At 39.5% G+C, this 15,191-nt stretch overlaps 1 protein-coding gene across 1 annotated transcript in view; it reads right to left on the reverse strand.

Moving 5' to 3' along the window:
• The window catches only part of USH2A (usherin), a 365,445-nt gene that overhangs the window by 24,133 nt on the left and 326,121 nt on the right, over positions 1-15,191 (reverse strand). The window contains exons 62-63 of the mRNA XM_056487445.1: positions 2,922-3,149; positions 591-2,107 (exon numbers count right to left, since the gene is read on the reverse strand). Coding sequence (XP_056343420.1) covers positions 591-2,107; positions 2,922-3,149 — 1,745 coding nt within the window. The remainder of the gene's footprint in view (positions 1-590; positions 2,108-2,921; positions 3,150-15,191) is intronic.

The following is a 15,191-nucleotide window of genomic DNA, read 5'->3' on the forward strand; positions in this document are numbered from 1 at the left end:
TTACTCTCTTTGGATTTAGATTAGTTGTCTGTAAATAGCAGACAAACTTATCAACCATGTAACACACACAAATTATGCCTACACAAATATATAAGGAAAGGTCAGGTAAATAATCAAGAATTAGTGGGGAAGATATTACTTCAGTATCCAGTGCATTTCTGTAGCAAGTTTCTCAAGTTTTAGCTTTCATTTAATCACAAATCACTGTTTCCAGCTTAAGGGTTCAAACATGTTCCGTTAATTTCAGCTCAGCTACCCTGTGAATGACCCAGCTACCACAACTTTGGTCTCCCCACCCCAAATTTTGTCAGCTAAAGCCCTACTTATTCTCAATAGCAGATACCATGTGAAAGATACACCAGTACAAGACTGCAGGTTTTGGAGTCTACAGCAGAGAGCTGAATTACCCCTTCTATTAATTGCAATCTAAGTCAACACTATGCACTTCATCAAGATGATATAAAGCTGGTGTTACTGTAAATTTGAAAAAGAAAAAAAAAATCCCTTGTTTTATTATTTGCTTTTTAGCAAACAACCCCACTGCACCACCCCACAACATTTATTCAACAAACAGCTTCTTCCAGACTTACCTGCTGTAGGGCTGTAGCTGTGCCACTATGTATGACCGTCTCAGAAAGGAAACATGAGATTCATCAAAGTCAAAAGTCTTCTTTTCCATTTCACCAGGCTTGTGGATGGAGACTGTGTAGTTTCTAATGTCACCATTTACTTTGATAGGAGGATCCCAGGCCACCAAAATCTCACTGGAAGACCATGCCTGCAGCCTAGGAGGCAACATCCCAGATGGAGCAGAGGGGTTGGTTTTTATGCGAGCTGAGGGGCTGGTGATGCTGCCCTGGCTGTTATTGGCTGTGACAGTGTAGCTGTACTCCATGCCTGGCATCAGGGTGAAATCAAGATACCGAGTTTCCAGACCAGAGTAAACAAGCACACCATCCCTCCTTAGGTCATAACTTGTGATTTTGCCATTGGGCTTCTCTGGGAGTTTCCATGTGATTTCAATGGACTCCGAGCCCATGACCAGCAGCCTGGGAGCTTCCATATTTAATGGTGGAGCCTCCATGGTCATCACAGACTGGGATGTGCTAGAGGTGCAGCCCCCAGCAGTACAGGCGACCAATGCAAAATCATACCGTGTGTAAGGCTGCAAGTTGGAGACCAACATTTCCAAACTTTTGCCAGGATAATACTCTTCATTGCCTAATTTCAATATGTACTTGGTGATATCTCCATTTTGTATTTGGGGAGGTGCCCAGGATGCTCTGACTTGGATGGCACTGACGGCCTGCAGGGATGGGGGGTCCACCAAGGCAGGAGCTGCTTCCAGTGTCCTTATTGCAGCTGGCTCACTGGTAGAGCAGCCCCCCATGGTACAGGCAACCACTGCGTAGCTGTACACCGTGTAGGGCAGCAAGTCCTCATCCATGTAGCTGAGAGTAGCAGCGTCGAAGCTGAAAGGGTAGAGAACATCATTCTTCAGCAGCCTGTATGACTGGAGGATGCCATTTGGCTGTGCAGGGGGTGTCCAGGATATGAGCACTTTGTGGGGGTTGGCTGACACCACGGATAAACTGGGGGCAGCAAGACCTTTCGGGGCAGTTTGACTAGTCTTTGCCACTGTCCAGGAGCTGTCAGTGTAGCCTGCTGCATTCCAGGTGCGTATTTTATATTCATACCTTGTCCATGGCTGTAAACCTTTATCATTATAGGTGAATGTATTGCTCTCAGTGTTATATTCTGTGAAAACAATTTTCTCATCTTCTGTGGTTGCTCCGTGCCCTGCAACAGTCTCTTCTGTGTGTCTGTGAATAACTTCATAGCGGATTATTTTTCCATTCGGGTTAATTGGCTGCAACCAGCTCAGTTCCACGTTGGTGGCGTTCACTGCCTGGATTACAGGTGCCATCTGGGACACTGGGGGCGCTTCATCTGTCCAGACTGGCTGGGGTGGAGAGTGAGTGCAGCCTGCTGCATTGCATGCCTCCAGAGTGAGGGTGTACAGCGTGTACGGCTCGAGGCGCCGGAAGAGGAACTGGCGAGACAAACCACTGTACTCCAGGTGGTCATCACTGAAAACATTGTAGGTCTGGGGAATCAAGGAGGAAACAGAAAGAAAAGTAGACAGGGAAGGCAGGAGGGCAGGAATGAAAACAAAACAAAACACAACAATTTTTGTCAATAACAAATACATGAGACCCTTAATCTCTGAAATAAAGACTATTAACCAATGATTCAGAAACTTATTCTTGCTAGTAACAATCAGCACACAAACAGATCATTGATACAAAATGAATGTTTTGATCCAATTTTCATGATTTTTTTTTCATTTTGAATGCAGTAATAAATCACTTAGTGACAGTTTTCATTATATTTGATTGTTATCAAGTTTCATTGCAAGACTCTCACAGGTCAGCAGAAAGCTTCTCACAGACTAGCTCTAAAGAATATAACTTACGGAAAAAAACCTCCAAACAAACCCATCTAGTTGCAAGCCTTGCAGGTAAATGTTTACACACAGTTGCAATTATTGAGCTAAAAGAAGTCCCAAATTTCAGAAAAATATTCTACTAAACCCAGGTTTTCTACAAACACATTTTGGTCATGCCCAATTTTACAATGAGTAAGATTATGAGATTTCATGTGCAGCTTTCTATGAATTAAATGAACAATTTGGTTCAGTGTAAGTGAAAATTTACAATCACAAGAATGTTATTACTTATTTTAATATAATGATAAGCATAGAGAACTCACAGAGTGTCTTGTGCTTATACAGGATTTCCATCTTATTTTAAGCTATAATGCATTCAATTGAGTCTTTTTCAGCAAAAAAATGTTTTAATTTGATATTCAGCATTTCCCTTCTCTTTTTTAATCAAGTGAACTGTCAAGATGAGGATTACCTTAATCACACCATTGGGTTGGGAGGGCTCTGACCATTTTAGGAGCAGTGCCCTGCCATTTTCTTTCTTTTCCACAGTGAAGTTGCTCAGGCCACTGGGTGAAGCTTCCAAAGTGCGCACAGATGTCCAGGGGCTTGAAACCTGCCCGGCGTTGTTTACAGCTACCACATGAATGTGATATGTTGTGAAAGGTTTCAATCCAAATAAATGAGCCTGATGCTTTGTTCCCTGAAGCAAGAATACAGATGTTTGAGTTAGTTAAAAAAGTAATCAGCATCTGTGGTTTATGTCACTTGGAAAATGAGGCCTCAGTCTGGGTCAGTTCTGACTGCTTTGCAGAATACCCCATCTGGTTGGTAAGATTTTTCTGTATGTTTTTTTTTTCTTTTATGATTGAGCCACAAAAAAAGTTCTTAGGGCTAAAAAAAATTATCTATCATTATGATAGAGCCTTCAGAGTGAACTCCTTGGGAGTCAGTCCTCCACAGTCTGAATCTCAGCTAGGACACAACTTGCAGTTCATTCAGCATGTCTGAGCTTGCTCAGTGAGGATGAAGCTTCCTGGAGTTGGACCCAAGCATGTGAAAACCTGTGGTACACTCTAAAGAAATCTTACACATCTTGTGTGTACATGTGACATTTCATAGGCATGCTGTCCTGTTCCAGCTACTCAGGCCATGGTAATCTGGATAAACAATTTGTGAATCCCACCAGGCTCAGCCAGGGCTGCAAGGACTGGGGGCTGATGTGCTACCACACCTGAGCACAGGCCAGCAGAAGGTTATGGTGGGGATGCAGGCTGATGGACATGCCATGGCCAGGAGTGGCTCACCCCAAACAGCATCTGTCACAGAGCTGACACTGCTCAGGCAAGGAGAGCCCCAGCACAAAATCTGATCTAGGCAGGAAGACAAAGCAGCCATGGAATTGCTTTGAAAGGTCACAAAAGGCACAGTGACCAACAAAGAACAGGAGTAACATGTTCCAGTAGGAGACTGTACAGATGTGTCTGATCAGAGGAGCAAAGAAAAAAAGGAGTTCAGCTGATCACTGATATATTTAATCTTATTTTTAACTGTATTTTGGCATGAATTATATAGACCACGAGAAAGGGAGTGCAGGAATTTAGTTGCCTTCATGTGATAGAAAGAGCTGAAGTCAATTTCCCTGTGTTGGCAAGTTGTATTAAGTTGTTAAATGCTAACATTTCCAATTGTTTAATATTTAAACATTTGTTAAGCTATCAGACTCAGAAACAAATTTTAAAGAAATATTAATTTCTTTTTTTAAATATTAAAAGTTAAATCATAAATATTTAAATAGTTATTTCCTCAAAACAATGAGTTAGTCTTTTAGATAAATATAGCACAGCATTTGAATGACCAATATGAATATTAAATCTGAAGATACCGTAAGTACAGATTATAAACATACTTTTCTGATAAATGATTCCTTTTTTCTGTTAAACAGGGCAAATACTAGCAAGATTAATAATGCAAAAAAGTATAATTCTTTGTTAGGAATTCCCAGTCATCACTGCCAAAAAAGCATAAGCTGAAATGCAAATAGCAATCACCTCGAACAGATTATATATAAAAAAGCTCTGGCTGCTGTGGGACATTTAGAGATATCTTTTGTCATAAGAAACATGGAAAGCATGTGGGCTATAAAGCAAAAACATATGTATATTGTCAATAGCAGCACCTGTTCAATTACAGTTTATTTCGGTAGGGAGAATTTCGTTCAGCCCCTAGATGGCAATACTATCAAACACTTTTTGTAACATGAGCACTTAATGATTAACAACGTGCGTTCAGTCATCCAACATACTCAAGGCAGCCATTAAAAAAATAACAAACCTGATTTCATTATAGATTCTTTTAATAAACATTTATGGCTTAGATCCTTGAAAGTGGAAGTGTTTAAACTGCCATAGCCAAAAAACCTACACAGACGACTGCAAAATTATGAACTGCAGGTTAAAGAACCACGTTTAAAGAGAGGCTCATGCTTAGCATAAAAATCTGGCATCAGAAATTATGTTGGCACAAAACATGATTAAAATTAGCTTTACAATTGGATGTAGTCTGTATTAATAGTTTTTACGAGGACAGTTATCTATTAGGTTTTCAAAACAGAACTTTTAAAAGCCTAAAATTTACATTCCATGGTTCGGGGGTGGGGATGGGAGGAGGGGAGCACACAGCATTAAATTACTGCCCCTGAACTGCTACACAGAGGCTCTCTGAAGGTACAAACACATTATTAAAAACATCAGACAAAAAGCAATGGCTTTGCTTCTTAATGAGCTGGTGGGTTTTTGTGACAGCAATGCTACAAAACACTAGATTTCTATTTTTAAACAGAAAACCAGCATATTTTTCATCACCCTCTACCATTTTCCCACTAAACCCCAAGATTTAATTATTTACAATCCTCACTACACTTTGAAATGAAACAAGGATGGAGGGATTTCCTAGCCTGCAGTTCATCATGTTCTCTGGAGACTGCTAAACCATTCCTTCCAGGGATGACTTTTATCCCTGGCTCCTACAGATACTTCTTGAAGAGCAAACGGTTTACATGTATTTTTGTTTTGTTTGGTTTTGAAGTAAGCTCAGGGGACGTACTCCCAGAATACAGAGCCATGCTTTCTCCCCCTGCACTGCTGCCATTGCCAGCAGTGAATTTGCTCAGCTCAAAGGCTGATGCTGAAAAGACTATGGATGGCAGACTCGGTGATTCATTTTAAGAATCACTTTATGTCCTCCCATGACATTTTCAGCCTAGAAATACTGTCCTGCCGGAATGGTCAAATATAAATTGTAAAATACACCTTGCACTGATAGCACTGTAACTTTGGCCCCAGCAGGCAACAACACAACCCTAAACAGGAACAAAATCATTGTCTGGAATATTCTCCCTGTCTTTCTCTGCAAAGCCATAAACTCATATTTCCCATGTTTACATGTGCTAACAGCCCAGATTTAATTCACCATCAAAAGAAAACCAACAAAATAAAATTTTAATGTGAACATTAAGATGTTCATAGACTGGGTGACCATGAAATCCAATGGACTTCAAGCCCAGACCCCTTTCTTTGTCCCCAGCTGTGAAGCATTCTCACCCCATCAATCATTAAATTAAGAATATTCCAGCAAATATTTAAGTGTGTACAGTCTCAATTCCTCCTCTATGGCCCTTTCATTCATTCCATGCAAACACTACAGAAATGGCCACCTGACAGAGGAGGGAGGTTGTGACAAGCCATTGTGACCTGATTACACCCTGTAGCCCTGAGTCTAGCCTCTGACATGGCCCTTGCTTTTGGCAGCCTGGTCTCCTCCCCTGGTGCAGCTCTAGCAGCACCACCTCTACTGCAGGCAGGACCTTTGGTTTTGCTCTGTAAAGTGCTTCATATGCTGCCAGTGGCAGCACAAGCTGTTAACAGCAACAAATACACTCCTACACTAATTCCACTCTTCTCACTGTAAATTGGGACAAAAGTTATTTAAAATAAAACCTTGTTTTAACACATTTTTCCAAACATAAAACGGGAGAACATGAATCATGAATAATGCATTCCTCAAGATTTGCTTCAGATTGCCTTTTTTGTTTGTTTATTTTTTAATTCATGAACACAGAAGTCACTTAAAGTCTGGAAGCAAATTAGCATAGTCTTTCATGCCATTCAAAGGCAGTGGCATCCATAATGCAAGGTGCCTGCCTTCCTTGCTACCTCTTGGTCCTCCTCCCAGGCACGGGCAAGGCTTCAAGGGTCTGATGATTTTACACTGCCTACTGTGATTGCTTTTGACTACTTGAAGTGCCCCTAAGGTGGCAACAGGGTCAAGAGGTCTTTGTAGGTTGAAAATGATCAAAAATTAGCATTGATCTGTAGCTGTCAATAACACTCTGCACGGGTGGACTCCCTGCACAAATGTTTAAACTGCACACAGCTACACAACCTAGTCATCTTCGAATCTATCGATCTGATGAAGCAGCACCTCCAGGGCTGTCACTCTGGGCTTCTCCTCTTCTTTCAAGGCAGGCCAGCTTGCCCAGTTGCCTAGGTCTCAGGGAATGAGTTCAAACTGTGACAGACACATCAGAAGATCTCTGAACCACTGAAGAGCTGCCCAACAGGCAACTTGAGTATCTGTCCCTTCTTCAGGGGTAATCATCAAAGCTCAGCAAGTCATCACCAGTCTTGTTAAGGTTAGGAACTGGTTTCCTCTCTCTCCCTATCTTCTCTTTGTGCCATAATCTCTACTTGGCAGGTATCTTGTATAGCTGACTAAAAATTTAGCTCATTCTTTCTGTGAGCCTCTAAGTAAACCCAGTGGCATCAGACACCATCACACTGCTAATTGTAGTAGTGGCACAGGGATCCAAACCAGCTCTTTCACAACCCATGGACATAAACAATGGGAAGGCAGTTCAGTAGAACATCCCTTGTCTAGGGGCAGAGATGGGGAACTCTCCCTGGACAAGGGAGGAGAAAGCTACGGTCTCCTGACAGCCAGAACATCAATGCAACCATCACCTGACTAAAATTTTCAAATTCTCCATCAAGGAAGTCAAACAGGTTCATCCTCATGAGACAGAAGCAAGGGGGAGTTTCTGAAGATACTCAGTTTATCCTCACCTTTGCCATTACCATCTTTTCCAGCTCCCTGTCTAATCCAGACTCTGCCATTTTCTGCAAAGCACTGGCAGCACTTCTACCTTGACTCTGATGTCCACTCTTATTTCCCAGACTATTCTTAGCCCCTGCCCTCACTGTAAACATTACACTGGGCTCACATTCACATGCAAACACTAATTTTCCTTTGGGCTGCCTTCCTTCTTGGGCTTATATCATACACACTGTGTCTCTCCCATTTAAAAAAATCTTCTCTGTTCCTAAAGCCTTATGCTCAGATTCACAAGGATATAACTTATGGATACACAAGTAATCTATGAGTCTATTCCTGTAGCAGTGCGGACTGGAATATAAATTATTCCCATGGTAGTACTGAAAAATCTCAAAGGTTAGTCAAATAGAAACCAACATGTTATTCATTTAACCAGAAATTATCTTGCCTACAGGTTACCAGAATTTCCATTTTTACAAGAAATTGATGTTGCATTAGTTATTTTCCTTCCAATTTGTATAAAAATAATTTTAGATTTTTCATTAGATTTTTTTACTTGTAAATTTTCACTCTTCAAATTTTGCATTTTAAGAACTTTGCATCTCATTTTATAATTTTAAAATTGCCTTTCAACATGTATATTTAATTTTAAATAATGACTTGATTATTTGATATGACCCAACAGGCTTTCAAGAGCAGCAAAATGTGCCATACAGGTAATAATTTTTATGGCAAATAAAAATCCAAATAATAAAACTAGACAAATATTTAAATAAAATTTTTAAGTTCGTAAGTCCAGATAATCCCTTATTAAACCTAAAATAATTTTTAAACATTTTTGCCCAGGGAATGTTCATCCAAATTGTCTTTTGTTGGGATGAAAGGACACTATTCCTTTCCAGCCCTGAGATGGACTAATGCAGTCTTTTCTTCAACAGTGGCTAGGAAATTACATTCAAAAATTCATTACATTTGAGCTTGCTTTTCTATAAATAAATGTAGGAAATTTTAGTTTAAAAATGCATTAGAATAAATTCAGCCCACAAAGTAAAGCACTTAAAATGGCTTCTTATTAAAACAGAAACATTGATTACATGTTCATAAAGATATTATTTTCTTGGAATTCCTGTCAAAATGCTTTTTTTTTTTTTTCAACTTTAAGAAGGCTCTTGTACTTTATTTTTAAGACATCATGTAGTCTTGCCATCAACCCAAACAACACAACTTTCTCTCCTTTGTGACCCCATGTTTCCATCCTTTCCTAACAGCACCATGCTAGCAGCATTTTTGATGAAAATCCTCATCTGCACACCCTGTTCCACTTGCCACAGAACTGAATCATTTGCTATGCCAACTGTCCTACATGGGCTTGTGGACTGTACTAGGAAGAAACCTTTAAAAACAGCACTTAATCTGAATTCAAAATATTCTGCAAACAACAACTGTTAATACCTGATAGAAAATACGACATTGCAATTCATTTTTCTCCTTCCTGGCAGGGCACGTACAGAACTGTGAATTGCACGTAGCCAAATCTGTCTTGTGGAGATGCTGATTATTTTCACACTAGACAGTTTTCTTTCCTGGCACAACTGGGACCTGCTGCAGTCTCACCAGGCTTCTGAATCCCCAGCTTTGACTTGAAAGCAAAGAAACACAAAGAAAACTAGGATGCACTGCACATTCAAATGAAATCAAACAAAATCAAGTTGGCCTTTGGGTAGCAGTACACTTTTAAAACACCAGTGATGTTGCACTTTTGATGGTAAAACCTTAAAGAAACCTCTTTGGGCAAAGTCAACATTGAGATTCAATTCAGTGAGATTCCTCTCCTCTCCTCTCCTCTCCTCTCCTCTCCTCTCCTCTCCTCTCCTCTCCTCTCCTCTCCTCTCCTCTCCTCTCCTCTCCTCTCCTCTCCTCTCCTCTCCTCTCCTCTCCTCTCCTCTCCTCTCCTCTCCTCTCCTCTCCTCTCCTCTCCTCTCCTCTCCTCTCCTCTCCTCTCCTCTCCTCTCCTCTCCTCTCCTCTCCTCTCCTCTCCTCTCCTCTCCTCTCCTCTCCTCTCCTCTTTTTCTCTTATTTTCTCTTTTCTTCAATAATTATTTCTTTAAAATTCAACAAACATCACCAAATGGCACCTTCTCAAAAATTTATTTCCATCTGTATTTGTCTAATTTCTACTAAGAAATACTGAGACCCCCAAAAAGATTTCTTTTTCTGCGTAACTAAATAAATCAAATAAACCAAAATATCAATGACATGACATTCCACTATAGCCACCATCTAGAGGACAATGTCAACATGTTTTCCTAACATTAATATTTTATCTCTAACAACACTCACAAGACCTACTGTATAATAAACCATAGTTTCTCACCCATATTTTTCCACTTTAAACCATATTTATTATTCCTCACAGTTAGAAAGTGACGTAGAAGGAAAGAAGCAGCTCTTTTTATAAACTAGATAGATAATGGGACAGTTTTCCATAAACTTTGGGTTTAGTCAGTTCAAAGCTGGCATCAATACTTATTCCCAAATGGTTTTTGTGTTTAATAATCATGTTGACTACGAACAAGTAGATTAAGTTTCTCTTCAAATTAGGACAGGCTATATCTGAAGGAATAAAAATAGTGCTATTTGAGACACAACAGAGCATCACATAAGATACCTGAATCACAGCAAAAACCAGTTATGTGTCACCCTTGGAAAAAACATGTGTATCTTGTATGTCCTGATCTTTAGCTGAGTGGGGCATGCTTTGTGAAGAGTTGGTGGGAGTGAGAGAGGAGAGAGCAGCTTCATCAGCCAAGAAAGAGTTCATGGCATGTCAAATGCAGCATGATATTAATGTCAAACCCTACAGAACTGAGCTGGGAGATTTGTGTGCCATTCCAAACTCACCACGTAATGTGGAATCTGCATAAACACATCAAGGGAGTGAGGAACATGCAATCTGCCTTGATCACAAGGGGAACAGGAATGAAGCATCTTTCAGGTGGAGCTTTATAATCTGGGATAGACACACGTCTTCAGGGAAGGTAAAAAACCAGAAAGTCAAGCACACAAAGCCTGGTTGGAGTTTGTGCCTTTTCATTATTACTGGTGCACTCATCCAACTGAACTCCAAGATCATGTTTAACATAAGCACCACATGCAGTGCTCCTGATGAGCAATGATTTTCCATCCACTGTTTGTTAACATTTAGGAGTGGGGTTTCTCTCATGGATTTATTCCATAGTGTCTGCAGACATGGCAAGAGAAAAAAAAATCACTTCTGCTGTCAAACAGCAGCTAGAGCCTAAGGGCTCAAACCTGCAAATGGTAGGGGGTACATCCTTAATATGGAGCATTAGGGGGTTAATGTTATATTTTTTCCTAATGCCATAAACCGTATTTTTCCATTTGATATTTTGGCTGATGGCCAGAATCAGAACAAACAAAAAAATCTAGACTGCCACATCAGTCTTAGTCTCAATTTTTTTCTTTTTAAAAAAATGTTTTCCTTAATAGTGTCCACAGTGGTAGGAGCTTTATAAACCACTGCAATGAAACCATGAATGTTTTTGTTATCCATAAAAATGGGTCATTTATGTCCATGAACTTCTCAGCTCAAGATATCTTATGGCATTCAGTTTTACTTTGTTGTGGAAAGAATGTACTTTTGTCATGACCAAGTATCTTGGCTTTTGGTTTCATTTAAAGTTTTGTTTCCCAAGAATTCACATTGCCTCTATTACATTTTTTACTTCAAATATGTGTGCCATGAGACACCTTTCTCATCTCCTTCCAAATAACATCATGTATGATAATGTGAGAAGTAGCTCTGAATGCTGTAAAACCTTTTCCATCTGATCTTAAAATGACCTGGGTGCAGTATCTCAAAATTTCTCTTTTCTGTAAAATTTGTTAAAGAAACTTTGGCTGTAGTTTTCATTAATAGAAGACAGAGAGGAAAGACTCCTTAGTTTTCCCCTATGAAAGCAATTATTTTCAATTTTTGCCTTTGCACAGCTCAACAGCTGTAACAGGGAAAGAGAAAGGTAAAGAGAAAAAAAGAATTCGAAGAAAATCTTTAAGGGGACTTGTACAAGGACAGTCTGAATCTTAACACTGATTGCAGATGACCTCCCACATCAGTTTCCTTGAAAATGCCACTGAATGCCAGGTGTGCTCTATAAAATTAGGACTTTGCAGTTATATATGACTTTTCATCATAGGTTCTCCCATCATGTTACAAACATTAACTAATTAAGTCTCAGGATATCCCCCTGTGTTCCTGTGTGCAGCTTCAGGAAACTATAGTTATTGGTTTAGATCCCATTTTGCACAGGTACAATAGATGTGTCATATTATTGTTAAATGCAAGCTTAGTTTATTCCCTTTTCTCAGTCATTCGGAGTCCTTGTCTCTCACCTAACACATGCAAAAAAAGGAGCAGTTCTAACTGCTGCTAAGTAGAGGAAGATAGCACAGCCTCCAGGCAATTCACAGCTTTAAATCCCTGCTTTCTGCCAGCACAATGGGAAATAAAAGCAGTGTTTTAAAGGAGACTAAAAGGTTTTTACTTCCTATTTTTTTATTTCTTTTTCTCTGCCCTGTACTGAGCAATCCTTGCTCTTCATTTAAACTTTGCCTGCTCTGTATGTAATCACTTCTGAGAGACATTAAAAGGTAAGCATAAACAATTTACTTGGAGCTACATTACAAATGCCAAAGTTTAGTCTGAGTATGTGATTAAATTTAAAATTTCACCTCTAAAATGAACTGGATATTTAAAAAAAAATGAAGGGCCAAAAAGTAAAAACCCCAATCTTTCAAAATGCTTCTTTCTTCTCCAGGTTTTCCATTCCTTTCCTCAATGCTTTACACTTCCTACCTGAAGACACCTGCTCTCCAAGCTGAAAGTAAAAGTAAAGTATGCAGGTAGCCATTTGGGAGAGGTGCAGTCCAATCATGCCAGTACATGCTAGGAAAAAGAGATTTGTTCTGCACCTTTTTGTACAAGCAGGCACCATTAGCAGAAGGCCAGAAGCACACAGTGCTTATGCAGGGAGGGATGATTTCTCTCTTTTCTGTGCCTGGAGGGAAGTTCAACATATTTTCTGAATATTAGCAAGGGATATTGATCAGACACACATTCAGGTGTACACTTCAGGGACATATTCCTCAGCAAAGCACAGCTTCCCATCAAAATACTGAGAGATTGAGCAGAGATCTGACACTTTCAGATCTTTTTTTCAGTAGGCTGAAAAGCCCCCATGTCATATGATGGTAAAAAGGAACACAAATCTTGTTTTCCCATTGCAGCTGCTATAGACTGCCCTGTTGATGAAAATAACAAGGTCCAATAAAGAACAAGTTCTATATTTCTGTGTCCCTTAGCAGCTATGTCTTGCCATATGAAGGCTTGGAATTAACTCCACACTGTGGAAAGGCTTGAAAAGAAGACAAGAGAAAGAATGGCAATGGAGTTTGGTAGAGTAACTGGAAGAGAATCTGCCTTCAGGTTTAAAGTCTTGAAACCAAGCAAAGCCAAATGGACATGGATGGATGAACATCCAGATCTTCCTAGGACCACATGGGTACAATCCCCTCTACTTTAAGCTCACAGGGTGCACTATTGGAAAGAAACCCACCTTGACACAGCATATGAAGCTGTGTCTGCAGACTGCCCATTCCCATTTTCTATGCTGTCAGGTGAGCACTGAATTCATATACATACACAGAGAAGCAGACAGCAGCTAGCTAAGCTTCACTTTGAAACGTTAATGCCTAAATAAAACAGAGTCTCTCATCATGTCCTTTCATTAGACCCTCCTAGTGTGGGTTGGGCTTCTGCCAAACAAGAGTCTGAGCTGCTGGTGGCTTTCACCAGCCAGATGAACCAGTTCGGAAAGAGATCAAATATGTAAATACTGAAATATTACTTGAAAACTGAAGCATTGAAAGTTTAGATTTGATTAGTTTGATTCTGTATTTTCCTTGGATATTTAAATTACTTGGGGAATTAAAATAGATCACTTAAGCTTAGTAAAGAACATATTGTGCTGATTTCTGAATTGAAAATGTCTTTACAGCCCATTATCGACTCCTGCATATTAAGTTGTAAATCCACTAGTTTCACTGTCTCATCTATTGATTAGCTGCATGTATGCATGTAATAAATGAGCAATCCAAAGAGAAATTACTACAATTTAGTCATTTTGGGACAGACTTGTAAATGTATTTAAGTGCCCAAATATGAGGATAGGCACTATGGGAAAGAGTCAAAATGTTCTCCTGCATTCTGACCCAAACATTGTGTAGCTGCTGTCCTCAGCTCCTCCCTACACTCTGCAGAGGGAATGAGGTCTCACCACAGGGGAAATGTGATGTTTAAGCTTAACCTCTGTTTTGAATGGCGTGCCAGAGAAGCCACACCCTCTCTCATGACAGGTTAGACAGACTAGCCTACATGTGCCATCCAAAGTAAGTATACAGAATTCACAACCGTGATTTTTTTTCTTAAAGTCACTTAAGACTCAAAAGGAAATAAAGGCAACATTTTCAATCAGCTACACAGCAACAGACCATACAGGTTTGCTCTTTCTTGGTTCTTAAAATGAAACACAAAACCATTCATAGCTTCAAAAGCTGAACTGCAGCAGTTTCAAAAAGACTTCCAAATCAATGTAAGCTTCCATTTGCCTTTTCAAGGATGCTGGATCAGGGTCTTCATAAGCAGAACAAAACTACATGATGAATGTAGAGGGCATCCAACCAGAACAGGGATTTGCTTTAGTTAATCTGAAGCAAGTATCTATTTAGTTAATACTGAAACAAATATCCTCCTGATTTCCATGCACAGGCCAGCATGATCTTCAGTCTGGGATCATGTTACTCAAGTGTGGTTTAAAATTTCCATTAATACCCTCAAACCAAATATCAATACAGGGGTTTGTTAACAAAGCAAGTCAAAGTGTTGTGATGCTTCTATACAGGAGCAGGAAGAGAAAAACTGCAGTATGATAAAAATCTACTGCAAATTTTTGTCTCAAAAATGTCTTATTTTTAAAGCCACATGTTCTCAACTCCTTTTTTTTTTTTCCCTCAAAGTACTGTATTTGACATCAGGGCAACTAGAGCTCAAACTGTTTTGTTACCTAGTGGAAAAAGGTGATGTTTTCTTTCCCATTTGCTCTCAGGGTCTCTATTCAGTCTTTTTTTTAGTCCTGGACTTTCCAGTAACATTAAGCACAGTACTTAAATATGTCACTGTCTTAAGCTACAACTATAGTATAAATCTCATGATCTATTGGTACATCATGGGTCTAGCATTTCTAGCACAGACTAGTATTAGAGAAAATCTAAATTATCATCTGTCTTGAACCCCTGAAGAGAAAACAATAAAAAATAATTTTATTATACCATAATGACAAGAATAATACTTCATCTGGGAGAAGATGTCTTCTGACTTCTCATTAATTCTTTTTTAAAGCCTGTTGAAATATAAGAGCCCTGCAAAGTTTCATTCATTTTGTTTGTGTGGTGCAAAGTTTTCTTTATAGCAAAAATACAGAAAATTTATCACTGCAAGGAGTTCACTTCCCTCACTCTCTTGCAATATTAAAGGTGCATTTGCAATTCTGATCTT

The sequence above is a fragment of the Oenanthe melanoleuca genome, chromosome 3, assembly GCF_029582105.1.
Source record: "Oenanthe melanoleuca isolate GR-GAL-2019-014 chromosome 3, OMel1.0, whole genome shotgun sequence".
Classification (NCBI taxonomy): domain Eukaryota; kingdom Metazoa; phylum Chordata; class Aves; order Passeriformes; family Muscicapidae; genus Oenanthe; species Oenanthe melanoleuca.